Raw genomic sequence first — 18523 nt, forward strand, 5'->3', positions numbered from 1 at the left:
AGATCATAATCACTAACAGGTCACTCTACTATGAAGCATGTACGGATAACGGGCTTAATGTGATTGCGCCTGAATGAAAAGGACACAAAAAGAGATGAAGAGGCAGGCCTAGGTATTGTGGGATAATATGGGTTGGTTAATATAGGAATGAAGTTTATGTCCGTATTTGCGGATTAGTGTCATCATGATACCCTTAGTTCACTCAGTCAGTACCTATCACTACATCCCAACTTGAACTTAGAACCTTTTTAACCTGAAGCACTCGTTTACACCAGTTTTTCTTCTATGAACCTTTTAATGTTTTGCTTGAGGACAAGCAAAGGTTTAAGTGTGGGAGAGTTTGATAACACTGAAATTCACCGTATTTTCGACTCCGATTTCGCATGCATTTTAGTAGTTTTATTGTCATTTTGTTGTGTTATTACTATGTTTCTCTTTGTTTTCAGGTTTTTACTTTAATCGGAGCCCCGATCGAGAAAAGGAGTGAAAAAGAGCTAAAAACCCTAAAATTCAGCATTTTGTACTTGTGGCTCCCACTGTGGCTGGCGCCATAGACCCTGCCATGACGTGTCCTAGCTCAACTTCCCTCAACTGCCACGTTCCCCACTACTTCCACTAAGGCGCCTCAGATCGGCCTTGTGGCGGGCGCCATGGCCTTGTGGCGGGCGCCACAAGAGGAAAAGTTTTCCCTCCCATTTTCAAGTTGAAGGGCATCCTTGTCATTTCTATCATTTTACTCTCCTATAAATAGAGACTCGAAATCACTTTTTCAATCATCCAAACTTAGAGCAGAGGAAGATCCAGAGCAAAATTAGTTTCACTTAGGCATATATTCATTATTTTAAAGTGGTAATCGCTTCGCATTGGGGTGTTACCACAATTGTGTAATCGAGTTTTGTGATCGAGTCTGTAATCGAGTTTGGAGCACTTTGGAAGGAAGTTAATCCTGCCGCCATTTTCATTTCCGCTTTGAATTTTATTCAACCCTCCGATTGGAGCAGGTTTTTATTACTTTACCTTTATCTAATTTATTTCCCGCACTCGCTTTACTTTATTTATTTCCCGCACTCGCTTTACTTTATTTATTTCCTGCACTCGCTTTACTTTATTTATTTTCCGCACTCACTTTACTTTATTTATTTCCTGCACTCGCTTTACTTTATTTATTTCCCGCACTCGATTTACTTTATTTATTTTCCGCACTCGCTTTACTTTATTTACTTTCCGCACTCGCACTACTTTTATTTACTTTTCGCACTCAGACTACTTTTATTTAAATTAATGCACTTTTACTTTACCATGTCTAACTAAATCTATAAGGTTAGAATGTAAGGATCGTAATTGAACCGATAATCTGTACAATTGTTCGTAGAAACACTTAAGGGCTATTTTAACTTTCAACTTAAGTTTTCCCGCACTTAATTTCCGTTGGGTAAGATCGAAAGTCGTCCAACGTCTATTTAAACTTAATTGTTTTTAACTATTTCAAAAACAGCGAAAGCGCTTTGTTTACTTCATCAGAAAGCTTAATTTAAGAAGAAAAGAGATTTTAAAACTGTTTTCGGACGCGTTTATAAGTTTAGAGTCTGGTTCGTGAGAACCTCTTTTGGTTAAGAAATCCAGGTTAAAATACTTTTCAACTTAGTCAAGATACTATATTTCTTAAAAATAGGTTTACTACTCTAACGCAATGCACGCCTTTTTATAAGTGACAATAAGAGGGTTTGATTAGGGAGTACAACTATGTTCTGAATACGCGAAAGCGACAGTTCCTGTTAAATTAGTTCTTTTCAAAGTAGGAAACATTGCCCATAAGTAGTTCTATTAGCAAGTACATGGATTATTAATTGGTTATGTGAATTACATTCGACCCTGTCTTTATTAATTGAACTTTATTCAAAACTTTACTTTTCATTGTACACTCTAAAAACACCTATTTTAATTGCCTTTTATAAACACCATAACAACCGATAACGATAGATTGACACTTGGTCTCTGTGGATTCCACAATCTTTTATATTACTCTGACGCGTTCGTATACTTGCGAAAAGCACGCATCACCAAACAATATCACCTTCATATGGAGGCCAGTAATCCTCCATTGGTAGTACTGAGAAGCTTTGAGTATATACATTCATGATGGTGTTGGCCTTGTACATATCAGATAAGTGGCTGTAAGCGTCTTGATGAGTATAAGCGCATGCTGCTATGACATGGGAGCAAGGTATGCGGAAGGCCTGGAATTTTCCACAATCGCGCCATCTTCTGTTTAGTCTAATAGCGTAGGCTAAATTTTGTCTCCCCTCGTTGTGGTCCATTGTTTCCTGGACGCTGAAATTTTGTCTATGACGGTCAAAGACTATTACAGCGTGTGTGCTAGCTTTGATGCTCTCCTCTTTCATGACCTTCATGCAACACTCACTGAATACTTGCCCGGACATTAACACCGCACTCCATCTTTCACCTCTGGTTGCGAACATAGAAGCCAACCTATAATAGGTTGATCTTACCAAGGCGGTTATCGACAGATTTCGAATTCCTTTGAATACCCCGTTCATGTATTCCACAATGTTTGTTGTCATGTGGCCCCATCGACAACCATCGTCAAATGCCCTTGTCCACTGCTCTACTGGTATGTTATTTAGCCATCTCTCTGCGTCTTCATTAGACAGTCTAATTTCATCACGATAATATTGAAATGACAGCTGAGTTAAAGCATACCCAACATTCACCACCTTCTTGCGAAGATTCTTATCTCTTATAGCACGCATGAAGTTTTGTGCAATGTGTCTGATATAGTAGACATGGGTAGAAGGAGGATCATGCCATCCGTTGTCATGGTTGTTGTAGGTACTCTCAATGGCGGCATGTCTATCAGAAATCAAACAGAGTTTGGCTTGTGGAGCCACATGCGTTCTGAGATGTCGAAGAAAGAAACCCCATCCACCAGCCGTTTCACCTTCAACAAGAGCAAAGGCAATGGGAAAGACATTGTTGTTGTCGTCTTGTGCAACCGCCATGAGCAAAGTACCCTTGTATTTTCCATATAACCAAGTGCCATCAATTTGAATAATAGGTTTGCAGAATGCGAAACCTTTAATGCACGGGTCAAATGCCCAAAAGAGACGGTGAAATATTCTATTACCTGTAGCACAGGTTCCGCCTGGCATCATCGCTGGCACTGTCTCCATAATTGCCACAGTTCTTGGGACATATGTTTTTAGTGCCCATAAAAACCGTGGCAATTCCTTGTATGAATCCTCCCAGTTTCCGAAAACTTGTTCAACAGCCTTTGTCCTCGCAATCCAGGCTTTCTTGTAAGATGGAGTATAATTATATGTTGTTCTGATATGGGATATAATTATACTCACCTTCACTGACGGGTCTTTATTAACCAACGGCAGAATGTCTTGACATATCAAAGTTGCGCTTAGTTTACGGTAATCTTGTTCAACGTTAGTTGCAATGCAACTGTGCGGTGGGTCTATTGAAGCGATCTCCCAAGAGTCGTTTTTCTTCTTGTAAGACGCAGCCAAACGAAACTTACAAAGCATGTTACGACATTCGATAACATACCTTCTAGAATCAGTGTGTTTCACTGTAAAGTCAGCAGAGTTGTTCATGTGGAATTTTTTTATTGCCAGAACACATTCTTCTTGGTACGAAACATGTCTCCCACCTTTAATTCGCCTTCTGATCTCGGATACGGATTATAGAAAACACTGTTGGATGTTTCATCATCGTGAAGATCCATATTTGTCATATGTTTAGGCAGATTGTAGACATGACTAGGAGGTATTGGTGGTGGTTGATCATCATCTTCATCGTCATTGTTCAGCATGTGATCAACCTGTATCTCGGTCTCCTCTTCTTCTTCATCAACGACGTCCACTTCTGCCTCTGCTTCTGGGTTGACGTCATCAGATCATTGTCGATCATCTTCACCATATTAATCCTGACCGATTAGTTGAGACTGTTGAGATGGTATACATGGTTGAAGAGGAATGTACAACTCAATACAGTTGCAGCCTGAATGTTCATGACTAACAAACATGTATTCAACATCTTCATCGTCTCGTACCTTAAGGGGGAAATACTTGCATTGACCATTCTAAAAAAATATTGGATTTTGATATGTGATCTTTGACACAATACCCGATCCTATAAAGGATTGTATTCTTTTTTTCAAATGCAAGAAGGTTGCATTTCTCTTGATCGTGATTCTAATGGTATCAGTGTTTCGAAAATAAAAACCATGTAGCTCAGACTCGTATGTTTCACCGTTGCAGTGAACGTTGACACTGTATAAAGATGAAGATGACATTGTGCAGATGAAAACTATTTTCTTACTGCAGATGAATGTGAGTGAAGTGTCTTGGATGTTGATAGTAATACACTTAAATAGATGAGTGAAGTGTCTCACATGCTAGCTAGTTCGGAGTGATGTGTCGCACATGCAAGCTACTCCGAAATGACGTGTTGCACATGCAAGCTTCTCCGAAATGATGTGTCAACCATGCAAGCTACTAAGAAGTGACATGTTCAGCATGCAAGAGACAAGACAGACACGTGTCAGACATGCAGACACACACTCCAAATGAATTGGCGCCCTCACTCATTCCTTGCACATGGGCGCCAATTCAAGTGGAGACACCATGCATTCAGACCTCGAAACCAAGCAATCAGACCTAGGTCTTGCATGCATGTCCCTATGGAGGCTCCAATTTGAATGACGACCCCTCTTAAAGGTTGTACATGGTCGCCAATTCAAATGGAGACCACATGCAAGCACAACTTTTCATGCTCCCATCCATTTGCCTATAAATACATTCACTCCATCAACACTTCTTCCACACCATCACTCTCACTACTTCTTCTACAATACTTCTTCTACATTTTCATCTGCAACAACTTCTTGTAGTTTCATCTACATCAACCCCCGACAAAATGTCTATCCTCATAATGGGCGAAGCACATAGAGGAATGGTTGCAAACATCGCAACATATGTAAGTTTTTTCTTTTGTTAACTTTTTATCTTTCATCTTCACCAACCCCCTTTTATTTTGACATACCAACTTAGTCAAGTTTTTTATTCTTTCTTTTATAGGATGTGTCAAGGTTCCTAACTCGGGTCCACGAATATGTCCCTATGGACCTGATGATTCAACCTTATGTTGAACTCGCCGATTTTGGTCATATTAGCAAGATTTTGTCTTGGTCCATAGATAACAAATTCATTCTAGCTTTATGCGAAAGATGGAGACCAGAGACACACACATTTTGGTTCCCAACCGGTGAGTGTACCGTGACGTTAGAAGACGTCTACATGCTTTTAGGACTACCCATTGAAGGTAAGGCTGTTAATGGTAAGACCAACTATGCAAATTCAATTTGCATAAAGCTCTTAGAGACTGATTTGTTAGATGATAATGCAAGAGGTCAAGGTATACTACTCTCACGCCTTAAGTCGTACTATAATAGTTTATACTTAGATGAGCATTCTACTGAAGATGCTCGAATAATAAAAACTAGGTGTTACATTATGCTGTTAATTGGCTCGTTTTTATTTCCCGAAGGTAGTGGTTCTAGCATGCATATTATGTACTTACCTCTACTTAGACATGTAGATAGAATAGGAAGTTACAGTTAGGGATCTGCTTGTCTAGCCTATCTCTATAGCTCCTTGTGCAAAACCTCACACAAAGACACGTCTACATTTCTGGATGTGATGTTTTGCTACAAGCATGGGGTTGGTCAAGACTACCGTCTCTAGCACCGGTCAATAACAACCCTTTCACATTTCCGTATGCACAAAAGTAAGTTGTTTAAATTGCTATATCTTTACTTACTTCTTTAAAGTTTATTACCTCTAACTATTTTATTTTGACTTTTTGGTGTAGATGGTCTGCACGTGGTATGAGTTACAACAGATGTCCAAGACACTGTATTACTCAGTATCGTAACCTATTGGATCACCTTCGACCGACAGACATAAGCAAAATAACTTAATTATTTCATTATATTTTGTTAACTTTTTCTAAATTGATTATAATCCTATCTTCTTTCACATTTCAGTTCATTTTGCGTTCATACCTTAATTTGGATCATGACCATGAGGTCAACGCTGAAGACGCAGCCGTATGGACTGCATGCACACCGATAATACGGTTCACAACTGTGGAGATGCACAACAGTGATCGTGTGAAGCTGCAGTTCGGTATGCTCCATAATATCCCAGATCCCCCAGCTAGCCTAGGAGAATGGCATATGCGTAAAGTTAACGATCAATGGAACTTCAATCCATGGCAAAGCTTCGCAAGATCGGAGTGTCGCAAATGGAAGCACCGTCATGACCATGTGTTAACTGACGCAGTCATGCCAACTACAGAAAAACCAAGTCGTACTTATATGTCTTGGTACATATCAGTTGGTTTTCAGTTCATCACCGAGGATATGTACCTATACGACCCACGCCAGACAACTTACACACCAGAAGGATCAACATCTAACCCCCAACAACATTGTCAGCCCGGTTACTCACAACCCCCTATCCGTCAAACTTTCCGTTCCACAAACACACAAACATACAACCAAAGCATGCCATTCACCCAACCCCAATACCAAGAGCATACCCCATACCACCACCAACAAATTGGCCATCAACTTGAGACCTAATATCGCTTCGCACCCACCCCGTCACCCTACCAAAGTCGCCTTAGCCAGAACACCCAACGATCATTCAACACCAACCGCCCCTCCTCCTACCGTAGCCAAGAAGGTCAAACATCACAAAACCAAAACATCCAACAACCCTATCTCTACCAAACACCCCAACAACCTTTCCAACCTTTCCTCGACGCATCGTTCACACCCATGTCTCCCTTCAACCGTCTCGGTCGCCCATCAATGAGTCAACCACATCCCAACTTCTCTGGCATGGGTCATGAGCTTAGCTACGGCGGTACACCATCGATGCATACTGAAGACTATGCCGACTTGTCTGAATACCTCAACGGACCTTCTCCTGTATTTGGTAGTGACGCTCCTGGCCCCTCAGATGATCAAACACCGTGCAGAATCGTCAACGTGGGTTAGGGCCAAGGGTTAGGGTAGCTAGAGGATGTGGGACCGAAGGTCGGTTAGGTGATCCCGGTCATCACCATTAGGTTTCTTTGTGTAAACGGAAAATTTTATTAATATCAAGTGGTCTTATATCAAATTTATCTATCACTTATACCATAAAACACAAAAAATTGTATTTTAGGAGGAGTCTCCAATTGAATTGGCAACTCCTCTTAAAACCTACACAGGGGCGCCAATTGGATTGGCTAGGGCACCTGTCCTAGCCAATCCTATTGGCGCCTCCATTCAACTTTTAAGAGGAGTCTCCAATTCAATTGGCGACTCCTCCTAAAAATGGGGTATTTTGGGAATTTTTTTGAAACTAGGGGTATTTTGGGAATTTCCTTGAAAAAGTGGGTTATTTTTGTAAAAAACCCCACCTTTTCCACTTTCATTTACATGTCAGTTTTCTTTTTAATTATATATACACATGAAAGATTATCTATGATTCATAAATTACATATTTAATTAATTATCTTTAATTCAAAACACTATTATATTAATTAATTATTATTATATTTATCATTTTCGAAAAATCATAATATCGATAACTATGCTCTAATATCAACCGTTAGAAAATTTTATATTTAGGATGTTGATATCATGATTTTCACGGTACTTTGATTTCTATGGAAAAACATTAAAAACATACTCAAATCCATGACGTCGATTCTTGTCGAGTTCTTGGTTCTTGATCCGAATTATTTTCTACTCTCTTCCTTCTTCTTTATGTATCTTTCATGATTAAGATGATTTTATTTCTTTCTTTATGGGATAACTTGAAAGAATGAGAATAATTGTCGTTGTTTTCCTAATGGTTCCTATTTATAGATATCTTATTCTAATTGTCACATCTCATCTCAACAGTCATGTCCCAATAGTAATGAAAAGAGAGAAGAGGGATTTAAATTTTATTTTGAAATTCAAAATAAAAACCCCCATTAACTTAATTTTTCATCAATCTAAACAATCATCACATTAAAATATCTTTTATTTAAATTAATCTTTAATCTACATGAATCGTATTTAATAGATTAACAAATTAATCAAACAGTTATCATGTCTTTTTGAGGTGTCAATAAAAAATATAATATGATATAAAATAATATTATCATATAAAAATTAAATATATAACAATATACTTGTCATCTTGCCTATATAATATTTTATTATTATCATGTTTTATATCATGAATATATTTTATGTAGAGAGGATTCTTCTTTTGGGAAAAAAAAACTCTAATGAAAAAGAAGAAGTGGAAAACATTATTGACATACCTTCTCTTCAACTCCCTCCATTGTTTCAATCACGTTGGACTCTCATTTTCAATCCTTGATCCCTAAAACAGTCCTTGCTCCGATTTTGGAAAACAACAAAGTTGTCAAGAAAACTTAAGGCACCAAAACCTTTGATTAAGTTGTAAATAACGTTTGCAATATCCCGTTGAGGCAGTTACCTGTGTCAAAGAGGAATGCATAGCCATTTTCGTTATAGAGGAATAATATTTGCTTGGTCTTGAAACTTGCAAACATAATCTTCACGGAAGAATCATATGGCCAAAGGGATCACTCCATAATGGTTGCTAACTTGCGTTCTAAACTATATGAACTATGGTCTGAAGGTGAGAAAAATACACAAGAATGGGGGATTAAATTGTGTATGACTAAAGATTCTCTTTTCACTTCTGATTCTAGAAAATCAGATTCTAAAACGTGTTCAGAGTTATGATACCAAAGTAATTATCATAAATGAGAAGTTTACTTCTTTCTTCTTCAATTCTATTTCAGAACCTAAGGTTTCACGCTTAGACTCTGAAACGAGCAAGAGGCTGAATCAAACTTGAGTCTGACTTCAGAGTTTATTTACACAACGAAATATAAATGCATAAGTAAATAAATAAACACAAATATATCATGATTCCTCTCAAACCGAGAGTAGTTCAGTCCCCTTACAACACATGAACTTTTAACTATAATCAAATAAATTACAATTGCTTAAGCCAGCAGCTCAAGACTTTCTGCTCGATCCCATGGAAAGAGACTTCTGCTCAAGCCAACAAGCATGAGACTTGATGCTCAGTAACCCAGACCAAGACTTCCTTGCCCAAAATCCCCGTTCAGGACTTCCTACTCAATCATCCAGATCAAGACTTCATGCTCTGCCCTCAAACATGAGACTTTAATACTCAAGCATCCAACTTGAGACTTCCTTGTCTAAACACTTTGTTCAAGACTTTTCACCTTAATCTCATGTTAAGGAGTTTTACTCAATCGCATAGAAAGAGACTTGTTTTCCTAACTAATCATATTATGACTTTAATACTCAAACACTCAGCAAGAGACTTACTCTGAACTCAGTGGCTAGAGTCTTCAGATTCTCTTACCATAAGAATATGGTAAAACCTTGTGTTCATGTGATTTCTTCTTGAATAAGAAAATACACAAAGGTATACACTCTTGAGCAGATGTGAGTTGATTACTCTTGAGTGTGGAAGAATGGAATGGTCATTCTTTTTCTCTCCATGCACAAATTTTCATCTTGTTGTGCCTTTCTGTTCTGATGAACATATTCACATATTATATCTTCAGAATGTATATGAATGTGTTTCATCCCTGCTCTCACACACTTAACCCTTGTGGTTATATTTTCAATTTAGTGTGTGTTTCATAGATCTGTGTTTTCTAATTAAAAACGCAGTCTCTCTCTCAACCAGTACAGGGAACTAGTATCACATCTTGTGAACACAATCATATACTCTTCAATGCACATCCATCTAAGCCAGAACAAACTTAGAGAGATTGTTCCATGAACTTCACGAGTTCAAAACTCTCTTGAATATTTTCAATCTTCATCTATAAATAGATTCTAGAATAGATCTGTTGAAGATTGAAACTACCATAATACATATGGTCGTCGAAGCTATCATATTACAAGTAGCCATTGAAGAAAGTAAAGTTCAGATTAGTTGGAGAGATAAGATCCTGACAACATATCTTTATGTTGATTAGACATAAAGTATTGTATCGTTGTCACATGATCTTCTATGGATAACTTCAGACTTGAAATCTTCTTGTAGACGTTTGTTGAAGCTTGTTTAGAGTTGTTGCTATCCTTATACATAACTTCTTGTTTCAAAGGTTTTTTTTATAGAATTAGTTAAAGCTTGATCAGAAGTTGAGGTATGTCTTCAAATTCTGGTTGGAGTGAGACTTCAGAGTATATAGTTCATAGGTTCTAAGCTTGTCTTCATCAGAGTCTTGATCAAAACTAGTATGGTTAAACACTTGTAGAGTTGATGACTTGATGTAGACAAATTCCTTTGAAGAAAAACCTTCAAAAGTATCGGTAAAGCACGTCCAAAAGTTGCAGGGTCATCCCTTGTAACAACGACTGCTTGCTTCAAAAGATTCCAGTCTTTAGAGTTTACTGATCTTTGGATTCCATGATAAGCTCAGGTTCAACATTTAGAAGACTTGGATAGAATCATCAGAGTCTGGAAGCTTGGTTCTAATACTTCAGATTCATAACAACTTTGCTTCCCTTTAATGGTTCTTCCGAGTGATTAACTTAATTAATATCAAAGTTAATGTCTTTTGATTCTGCATACTAGAATAACCATTAGTAAACCATATTGTTCTTTAAATACTTTGTTATCATCAAAACATTTTAGGACCTTGAACAAATATTGTTCTAACATGGTCCTACATTGGAAAGTGGGGAATAAGGTCTTTAGGCAAAGGCTTCTTCGAGTTCTCCATCTCTTGCCTGAAGGACGTTAGAAGATTTAGGTCTGTCAGCTCATGGAATGTGGATTTAGGAATCCTAAATACTTTCTCCCGGACAAGATATTATGTCCTTTATACCATAAACCAAAATTCAGCATATGTATGGATTTTTATCCATGGTTTATCTCAGGAATGTTGGAGACCTAAAATTCTATTTGTTATAGAGCATTTGTACTCCAATATGCATTGACTCAGCTTCCCATAAACAATATTTTGATAGAGCATTTGGATATTATGTTAGGGTGTTGGTTGATTTGGATTTACTAAAAGAGTTGATATACAAAGTGTTAGTGGAAAGAGTGGGATTTACATTCTTTATGGAGGTCGAATATGAGAGACTCCCAAAATTCTTTACATTTTGCAGTTGTATTGGACATGCTTTGGATAATTTCAAGAGAAGAAATGTTCAAGATCAAGGCAAGGAAAAAGTTAAAACAAAGGTAGATTTGAAAAAAATGTACGTGCAAAAACAAAAAGAATAATTAGTTGAGATAATAGAATTGACAAGCAAAGTTCATGAAGTTGGCATGCTTTGCAAGAAACAAAATGGTGGTAATTCAGGGGAATCAAGTGAAATTGATAAGCAATGTATGCGTTTGATCCAAGAAACTAAGAAGTAGGACTCATATGACAAGTCATAATATGAGTTTGTGGATGCTAGAATTGAAGATGAAAGCATTTTGGAAACTCATATGGATTTAGAACCAGCTTTGGCGCAGGATTTTTTTGAAAAAGTTCTAGGCTAATTTAGCAGACAAGGAAGAAGAAATTGGTGGAATCAAGGAAAAAACAAGGAATAATACCTCTAAAGGAAAATGCATCACTAGGCCAAAACTTCCTTATGATGTGTATCTTCTGAAACAATAGAGGCATTTCCTAAAAAGGCTCATTTTTGTCAACAAACTAGACATGTTCCTCATAGTTGAACCATGTATAAATTCCCTAAAAGTAACCAAAATTTGTTTGCAATGAATGAGAGAGACAATCTTCTACCTAACATGTATCCTTTACAATTACTTCCAATCAGAACATCTTTGGTTTCTCAGCAATCTATGCTTCTACTAACTACATAATAATAAGAAGGAACCTGTGGAAAAATCTTATTCCAATCATCCTTGATATTCCCTGGTGCTTCATTGCATTCATTTGTGCAAATGAATATCATGCAGCCCATTATCCTGCCAAAATTCCAATGTATATCAATACTTTAATAAATTATCTCTATTTGTTTATATTTTATATTTTATAAGTTATAATATTTATTCTATCAATAAAATTTTCATATTAGTGTTTTAAGGTTTAGTTAAATTAATAAATGATAAATACTAATACCTTTAATTAGTTTTGAACATGAGATCTCATAATTATATATTTTTTTATAAGACTAAAATAATCCCTTTGTTTTACAATAAGTTAGCGAGTTTTTGATTTTGATTCTTCTAATTTTATTTTTGTCAGAGTCCTTAAATATCAAAATCTGCCGCAAATTTTACCTTTAGGGGGATTCAGAAAAGAAAAAAATATAATAATCAAAATCAAAAACTTACCGGGACCAAAAGATTATTTAAGCGTCACTTATTTTATAAAATAAAATATATTATAGTAATGATATTGGTTTTTTTAAATTAATACATACTTTACATACAAAAATAATATATCATATATAAATATTTTGTAAAAATATTTTATAATATAAGAAAGGGAAAAATGATTAAAAAAAATTAAATATATGAACAATTTATTTTTATGAGTCAAACAATACAACTATGTACATACAACACTTGAGCTAACATAGGGATCTCATTAAGCCAAACAAAATGATATGAAGCTAAATCTAGAGAAGCTAACTTAGCAGTTAAGCTATTTCCTTCTCTATAATGCCAAGGGACCATGTGAGGAGAGCCATAAGCAAGAATAACTAGTCAAGAATTACTCTCAATCCATAAATTCAACCAATTTCTATTGTGAGCAAGCTCAATTACATAAATCGCCCCAATGAAACTATAACATTTTTTTTTTACTATTCAACCAATTTATTTTAAGAAAAACAACATCTAAAAATCATGATTTTACTCCATATTATCACATAAAGTTTTATACATAATTTTCTATAAGTTAGACATAATAATGGAAAGATTGAAGGCTGAGTTTGCCTCACAAACTTTCACCTTTATCAAAAATCAACTTTTTTTTGCCCTTCCCTTTCCACATGTATATAATAATAAAATTAAAAATTACTAAATTATTTTAATAAAATAACTATAAAATCATAATAAAATAATTTATATGCAAAATTATATTTTTAGAAAAAAATTATACAATTTATAGCATTACATATTAGATAAAATGAATATATATAATCAAAAAACATATTTTTTAACGAACGGATTAAAAAATAACTATAAGAGAAATTTCAATATCTCAATCCGTTCTTTTTTTTCGATCTTGAATATAAACAATGTAAAATTTACACGTGTGCTCAATTAAAGGGAATCTTTCCTATTAAAATTAAGATAAATTAAATTGATTTTAGACATTGAATATGAATTATATCGTCATATAATTTTTTTTAACACAAATTGTCATACAAATTAAAACCATATTTTTAAAAATTGAATCAAACAATCGAGTGGTCCAAACACTATAAACTTCCCTATTTTCAATTCCACAACATGGTGAATGGTGATTGTTCTTACTTGAGCTATAACTTATAAGTCCCCTATTGACCATCTTTTGTTTTGTTATATCCCAAATTTCCATATAGTTGAGTTGAACAAAGATTCATTGCCCCCACAACTCTCTTTTGTTTGGTGGTTGCTCCTTACAACATCATTCACCATACACAAACTATGTTTCTCTCCACAATACACGTTTTTCTAACCAATAATATCCATACACGTCATCTTATAAATTTTCTATATTTATAATATTAAAATAATATGAATATACCTTTTTTATTAAATATAGAAATTGACTTCTACAATGATAAAGTTTTAATTCTTAATAAAATAAATTAGTGGCAAGTAAAAAAGTGGAAAGTAAAAGTAAAATAAAAGAACAAAGACATAACAAAGATTAAGAAAACTCCAAGGAACACAAAAACAAACAACGTTTCTCTCCCCGAAAAATTTCCGTACCGTGCGTTTTTATAATCTAATTATCCATTCACCCAGAGATCTAGGTTTATTCTGCAAATAATCACAATCTCTGTAAGTTTTTTTTTTTCATCATCATTCAAGATCTGGAGATTATTTTCAATATTATTTGTTTTGGATTTGGATCTATCAATCATGTCCAATCGGAATGATTCTAGTTATTCTTCAATACCTGTTTCATCATCGTATCTAGAACTACAGCCTCAGGATGATTCATTTAATTCTTTTCAAAGATTGTCTTTTGATGAGGGTGGAGGGTTTTTGAGATCTAAGGTTGATGATGATGATGAGGAGGCTGATAATTTTGAAATTGATGTTGATAATTATCCTCTTGTTGTTGGGCCTAATCCCAATCATGGTTCTGGTATTCCTGGTGCTGTGTTTAATTTAACTACTACTATTATTGGGGCTGGACTTATGGCTCTTCCTGCTACAATGAAAGTTCTTGGAGTTTTTTTAGGGATTGTGTTGATTGTTTTAATGGGGATTTTGTCGGAAATTAGCGTCGAATTGTTGATTCGTTTTTCTGTTTTGTGTAAAGCGTCTTCTTATGGCGAGGTTGTTCAGCATGCTATGGGAAGACCTGCTAGGATTTTGTCTGAAATTTGTATTATTTTGAATAATGCCGGTGTTTTGGTTGTTTATTTGATTATAATGGGAGATGTTATGTCGGGTTCTGTTCATCATTTAGGCGTTTTTGATCAGTTAATGGGGAACGGGGTTTGGGATCAGAGGAAGCTTGTGATTCTCGTTGTTATGGTGATTTTTTTAGCGCCGTTATGTTCGCTTGATAAGATTGATTCGTTGAGCTTGACTTCAGCTGCGTCGGTTGCTCTTGCTGTTATGTTTGTTGTTGTTGCTTTCGTTGTTGCTTCCATTAAGCTTGTTGAAGGAAAGATTGATGCTCCAAGGATGGTTCCTGATTTAAGTTCGAAAAAGGCTATTTTGGATTTGCTTGTGGTGATTCCTATCATGACAAATGCGTATGTTTGTCATTTTAATGTGCAGCCGATATACAACGAGCTTGAAGGTAGGTCACCGCAGAAGATGAACCGAGTAGGAAGGTTCACCATGATTTTGTGCATCCTGGTTTATGCTGCAACAGCGTTATCTGGTTATCTGTTATTCGGGGAAGATACTGACTCCGACGTCCTGACTAATTTTGATAAGGATCTTGGAATCCGGTTTAGTTCGGCCCTGAACTATATTGTTAGAGTCGGCTACATTCTCCATTTGATACTTGTCTTCCCCGTTATTCATTTCTCACTACGTCAAACGGTGGATACATTGATTTTCGAGGGGTCACCTCCTTTAACAGAAAGCAAGAAGAGATCGCTAGGGCTGACTTTGGTTCTGTTGATCCTCATATACATCGGGTGTACCATGATACCAAACATTTGGACAGCTTTTAAGTTCACTGGCGCAACTACGGCGGTTTCGCTAGGTTTCATATTTCCGCCTCTTGTTGCAATAAGATTAAGCCATAAAGGAGATTTGAGTCATGTAGAAATGATTTTGTCGTGGTTAATGTTGGTATTGGCCGTGACTGTTAGCATCGTAGGAGTCGTCAGCAATATATATAGCCTCGAGAGTAAGTCTTAGCAACACATTTTAAGTACAACGCATATCAAGGTGATTTGTTGTTCCACTGCTTGCAACTCGAGCCAAGCAGCAAAAGATAGGTAATGCGAGGAGGATCATTCTTTAACGCGGAACATTATTTTTTCTTTCAATTTGCCGCGGCCATGTTGACTACGGTATGAGATGCTTATAATGCTTCAAATGCCTTGAATTTGAAAGAAATTTTGTGGCTGATTTGTTTGCCACTGACATAGTTACCCTATACAGTTCTGTCAATTCTTCATGACAGTTGTATTACTTTTTTCTCATAAAGTTTAGAGTAGAATGATGTTGCCACTCTTAGTAACAGATTCTTAAAATTGTTTAAATGAGATTAGTTTCATTTTCCAGCAGAAAAAAAATGTAGTTCTATTATGTTGTGTTTTTGCGCTTTTTGATTGAACATTAAAATGAGATTGTTTTTTGCTTTTTGGTTGAACATTAAAAATGGTCATAATAGCAATGTAGCCCAATCATTGTCACAATAAAAGGTTGATTTTCCTATTTACAGAGTACCAAATTCTTATATGTTCCATGCAATTATTATTTCTAATGACGTGACCTTTCAAATTATTAATGAATAAATATGATTTTATTACTGTGATTGATTTTTCTCACATAGCATTGAACCCTTTGAGTACACTAATTCTTTTAAATGTATGGTTAATAGGAACATTATTTTTTAGGATTTTCTCAAATGTATATTATAACATTATGACATGCTGATGCTGCTACGGAGTCCAAGTTTTTTAGGGAGTGCAAGAGGACCTATAGCATTTGGCCTCACATTTTTAATGATTAAGCTATAAAAAAATGCATTCATACACATATTTCACATATAATTTAAAGATAAATAGGATCTTTTAAAAAAATTCAAAACTTTACTAAAACTAACTTCAACTTCTTACACAGGAACCTCTCAAAAGAAGTTGAAACAACTCTGGTCGTCAATATCCATTTTTATACTTCTTTATTTCTACTTTTCGCATAACAAAATTTAAGGGTTTTAATATTGTATTTTGCTTAAGTTTCCGTCGAACTTTCAAGTATCTTTTAAATTTGAAAATTTGAAAAAAAAAATTCTTTCTAATTTATGTCAATCTTTCAAGTTTCTTCTAGATTTTGTCAATTTTTCAAGTTTCTTCTTCTTCTTCAATGAAGAAATGATTTACGCCTGATGATTTGGTGTTGGTCAACTTAGACACGGCATCAATCGGAGTGTACTTCGACGATAACTGTTTTGTACTCTTCTTGATATTGGTGGTAGGAAACTTGTAACGTGAATATACTTCAATTTTTAGGCCAACTTCAACTTCTAGAATATTTTGACTCAACTTCCACAAATGTTAGACGACCCATATATAAATACTACTTAAGTATGAGTCGACTCTGGTGTGCACTGAGTCATTCTACTATGAAATACGCGTACAATTATGCCTTCAAGGCTTTCCTCGACTCGTAAAAAAACATCAAATTCTAACTTTTCAATGGACCATTTTCTTAGCCACCAACTATATCTGGTCGGTGGAGCACCATTGTGCCAATAAATAACTTGATAACTTACTGGATTCCATCACTAAGGATATGTCCCCTTTCTCTATCTTCTGATATTGTGTCTCTGGTTCAACCAAGGCTTTTGAGATGACTTAGAGCAGACATTAGTGATCGTTTAGTTCCCTTACGAGTACGACACTAACTGCTGCCTCATATACGAATAGATAAAGGTACAAAGACTCTTTTGCCTAAGGTTGTGATAACACATGAGGAGTTGATAAAGCCATCTTCAAGGACACAAACGGTTGTTGGCACTCTGGGGTCCATTCGAAAAGCTCTTCTTTCGTTAACAACTTGTATAAGGGTAGAACTCGTTGCATGAATATCAAAAGGAATATGTTCAAAGTTGTTAGAATCCCGTTCAATTTCATGACTTCATTCTTTTCATGGGTTCCATCATCTAGATGGTTCTATCACATTTGTCTGAATTAGCTTTTATGTCTCTTTGTGTAAGATAAAAACCAAGAAACTTGTAAGATGCACTTATTTGGATTTAGCCTCAAATTATATTGTCGTACACTTCGAAAGATGCGAGCGAGATGCTGGTTATGTAACCCTCATTTCCTGGACCTTACGATCATGTTATCCATATATTCTTCCAATGTTTCACCCATCTTTTCCTTGAAAACTTTCATCCTTTGATATGTTGCTCTTGCATTTTTCAAGCCAACGGGCATCACGTTTTATTGGTAGATTTCTCGATCATGAAAGTAGTTTCTCCCTGTCTTGCTCGTACATTGGTATATGGTTGTAGTTAGAGTATGCTTCCATAAATGATAGAAACTTGTATTTGGCTGAGTTGTGACCAATGTTTAACTAGCCTCTCCTTTACTTCACTAGGTGGTTCCATTCATATTCTTACTAACATCATTGGATTATTATCCAAATGGACATCTTCAAAGTCTCCATCTGAAACCCGTTTTAAATCCTTTATCTTGATCTTTGTTAAGATGCATAGCTTGTTCCCCTATAGGGTTTCAGCTTTGCAAACATCAGGGTCAACTACTTCTCATTCTCAATCAGATTCCCTATCACTTCTTCAAATAATGACTATTGTCGTCAAGGGGTTCTTCAATATTTCTTCTTGTGTTCAACGTGCTCGAAGAAGGTCGACTTTGACTACAATGGGTCTTCTAGAATCATTGTGGTACTTTACCTTTATGTGAACGGGGAATGCCACAACATTTAGGGCTGTTGGGAATGGTTTATCAAGAATGTTGTTGTAGATATTCTCACATCGAATCCCAAATTCACCTCCCTCTTTTCAATTCCCTTTCCCAAGGAGA

At 35.8% G+C, this 18523-nt stretch overlaps 1 protein-coding gene across 1 annotated transcript; it reads left to right on the plus strand.

The window, feature by feature from the left end:
* Positions 1 to 13978: 13978 nt before the first annotated feature.
* LOC127087602 (amino acid transporter AVT6E) lies at positions 13979 to 16058 on the plus strand. Its single transcript, XM_051028520.1, has one exon. It carries the CDS (start codon positions 14199 to 14201, stop codon positions 15663 to 15665), a length of 1467 nt encoding a protein of 488 aa, XP_050884477.1. The 5' UTR covers positions 13979 to 14198; the 3' UTR covers positions 15666 to 16058.
* Positions 16059 to 18523: the final 2465 nt, after the last annotated feature.

This window comes from Lathyrus oleraceus, chromosome 5 (genome assembly GCF_024323335.1).
Source record: "Lathyrus oleraceus cultivar Zhongwan6 chromosome 5, CAAS_Psat_ZW6_1.0, whole genome shotgun sequence".
Taxonomy (NCBI): domain Eukaryota; kingdom Viridiplantae; phylum Streptophyta; class Magnoliopsida; order Fabales; family Fabaceae; genus Lathyrus; species Lathyrus oleraceus.

Bases quoted from the DNA above. Each gene is read 5' to 3' on its own strand.
- LOC127087602 (XM_051028520.1), top strand. From the start codon at position 14,199: ATGTCCAATCGGAATGATTCTAGTTATTCTTCAATACCTGTTTCATCA.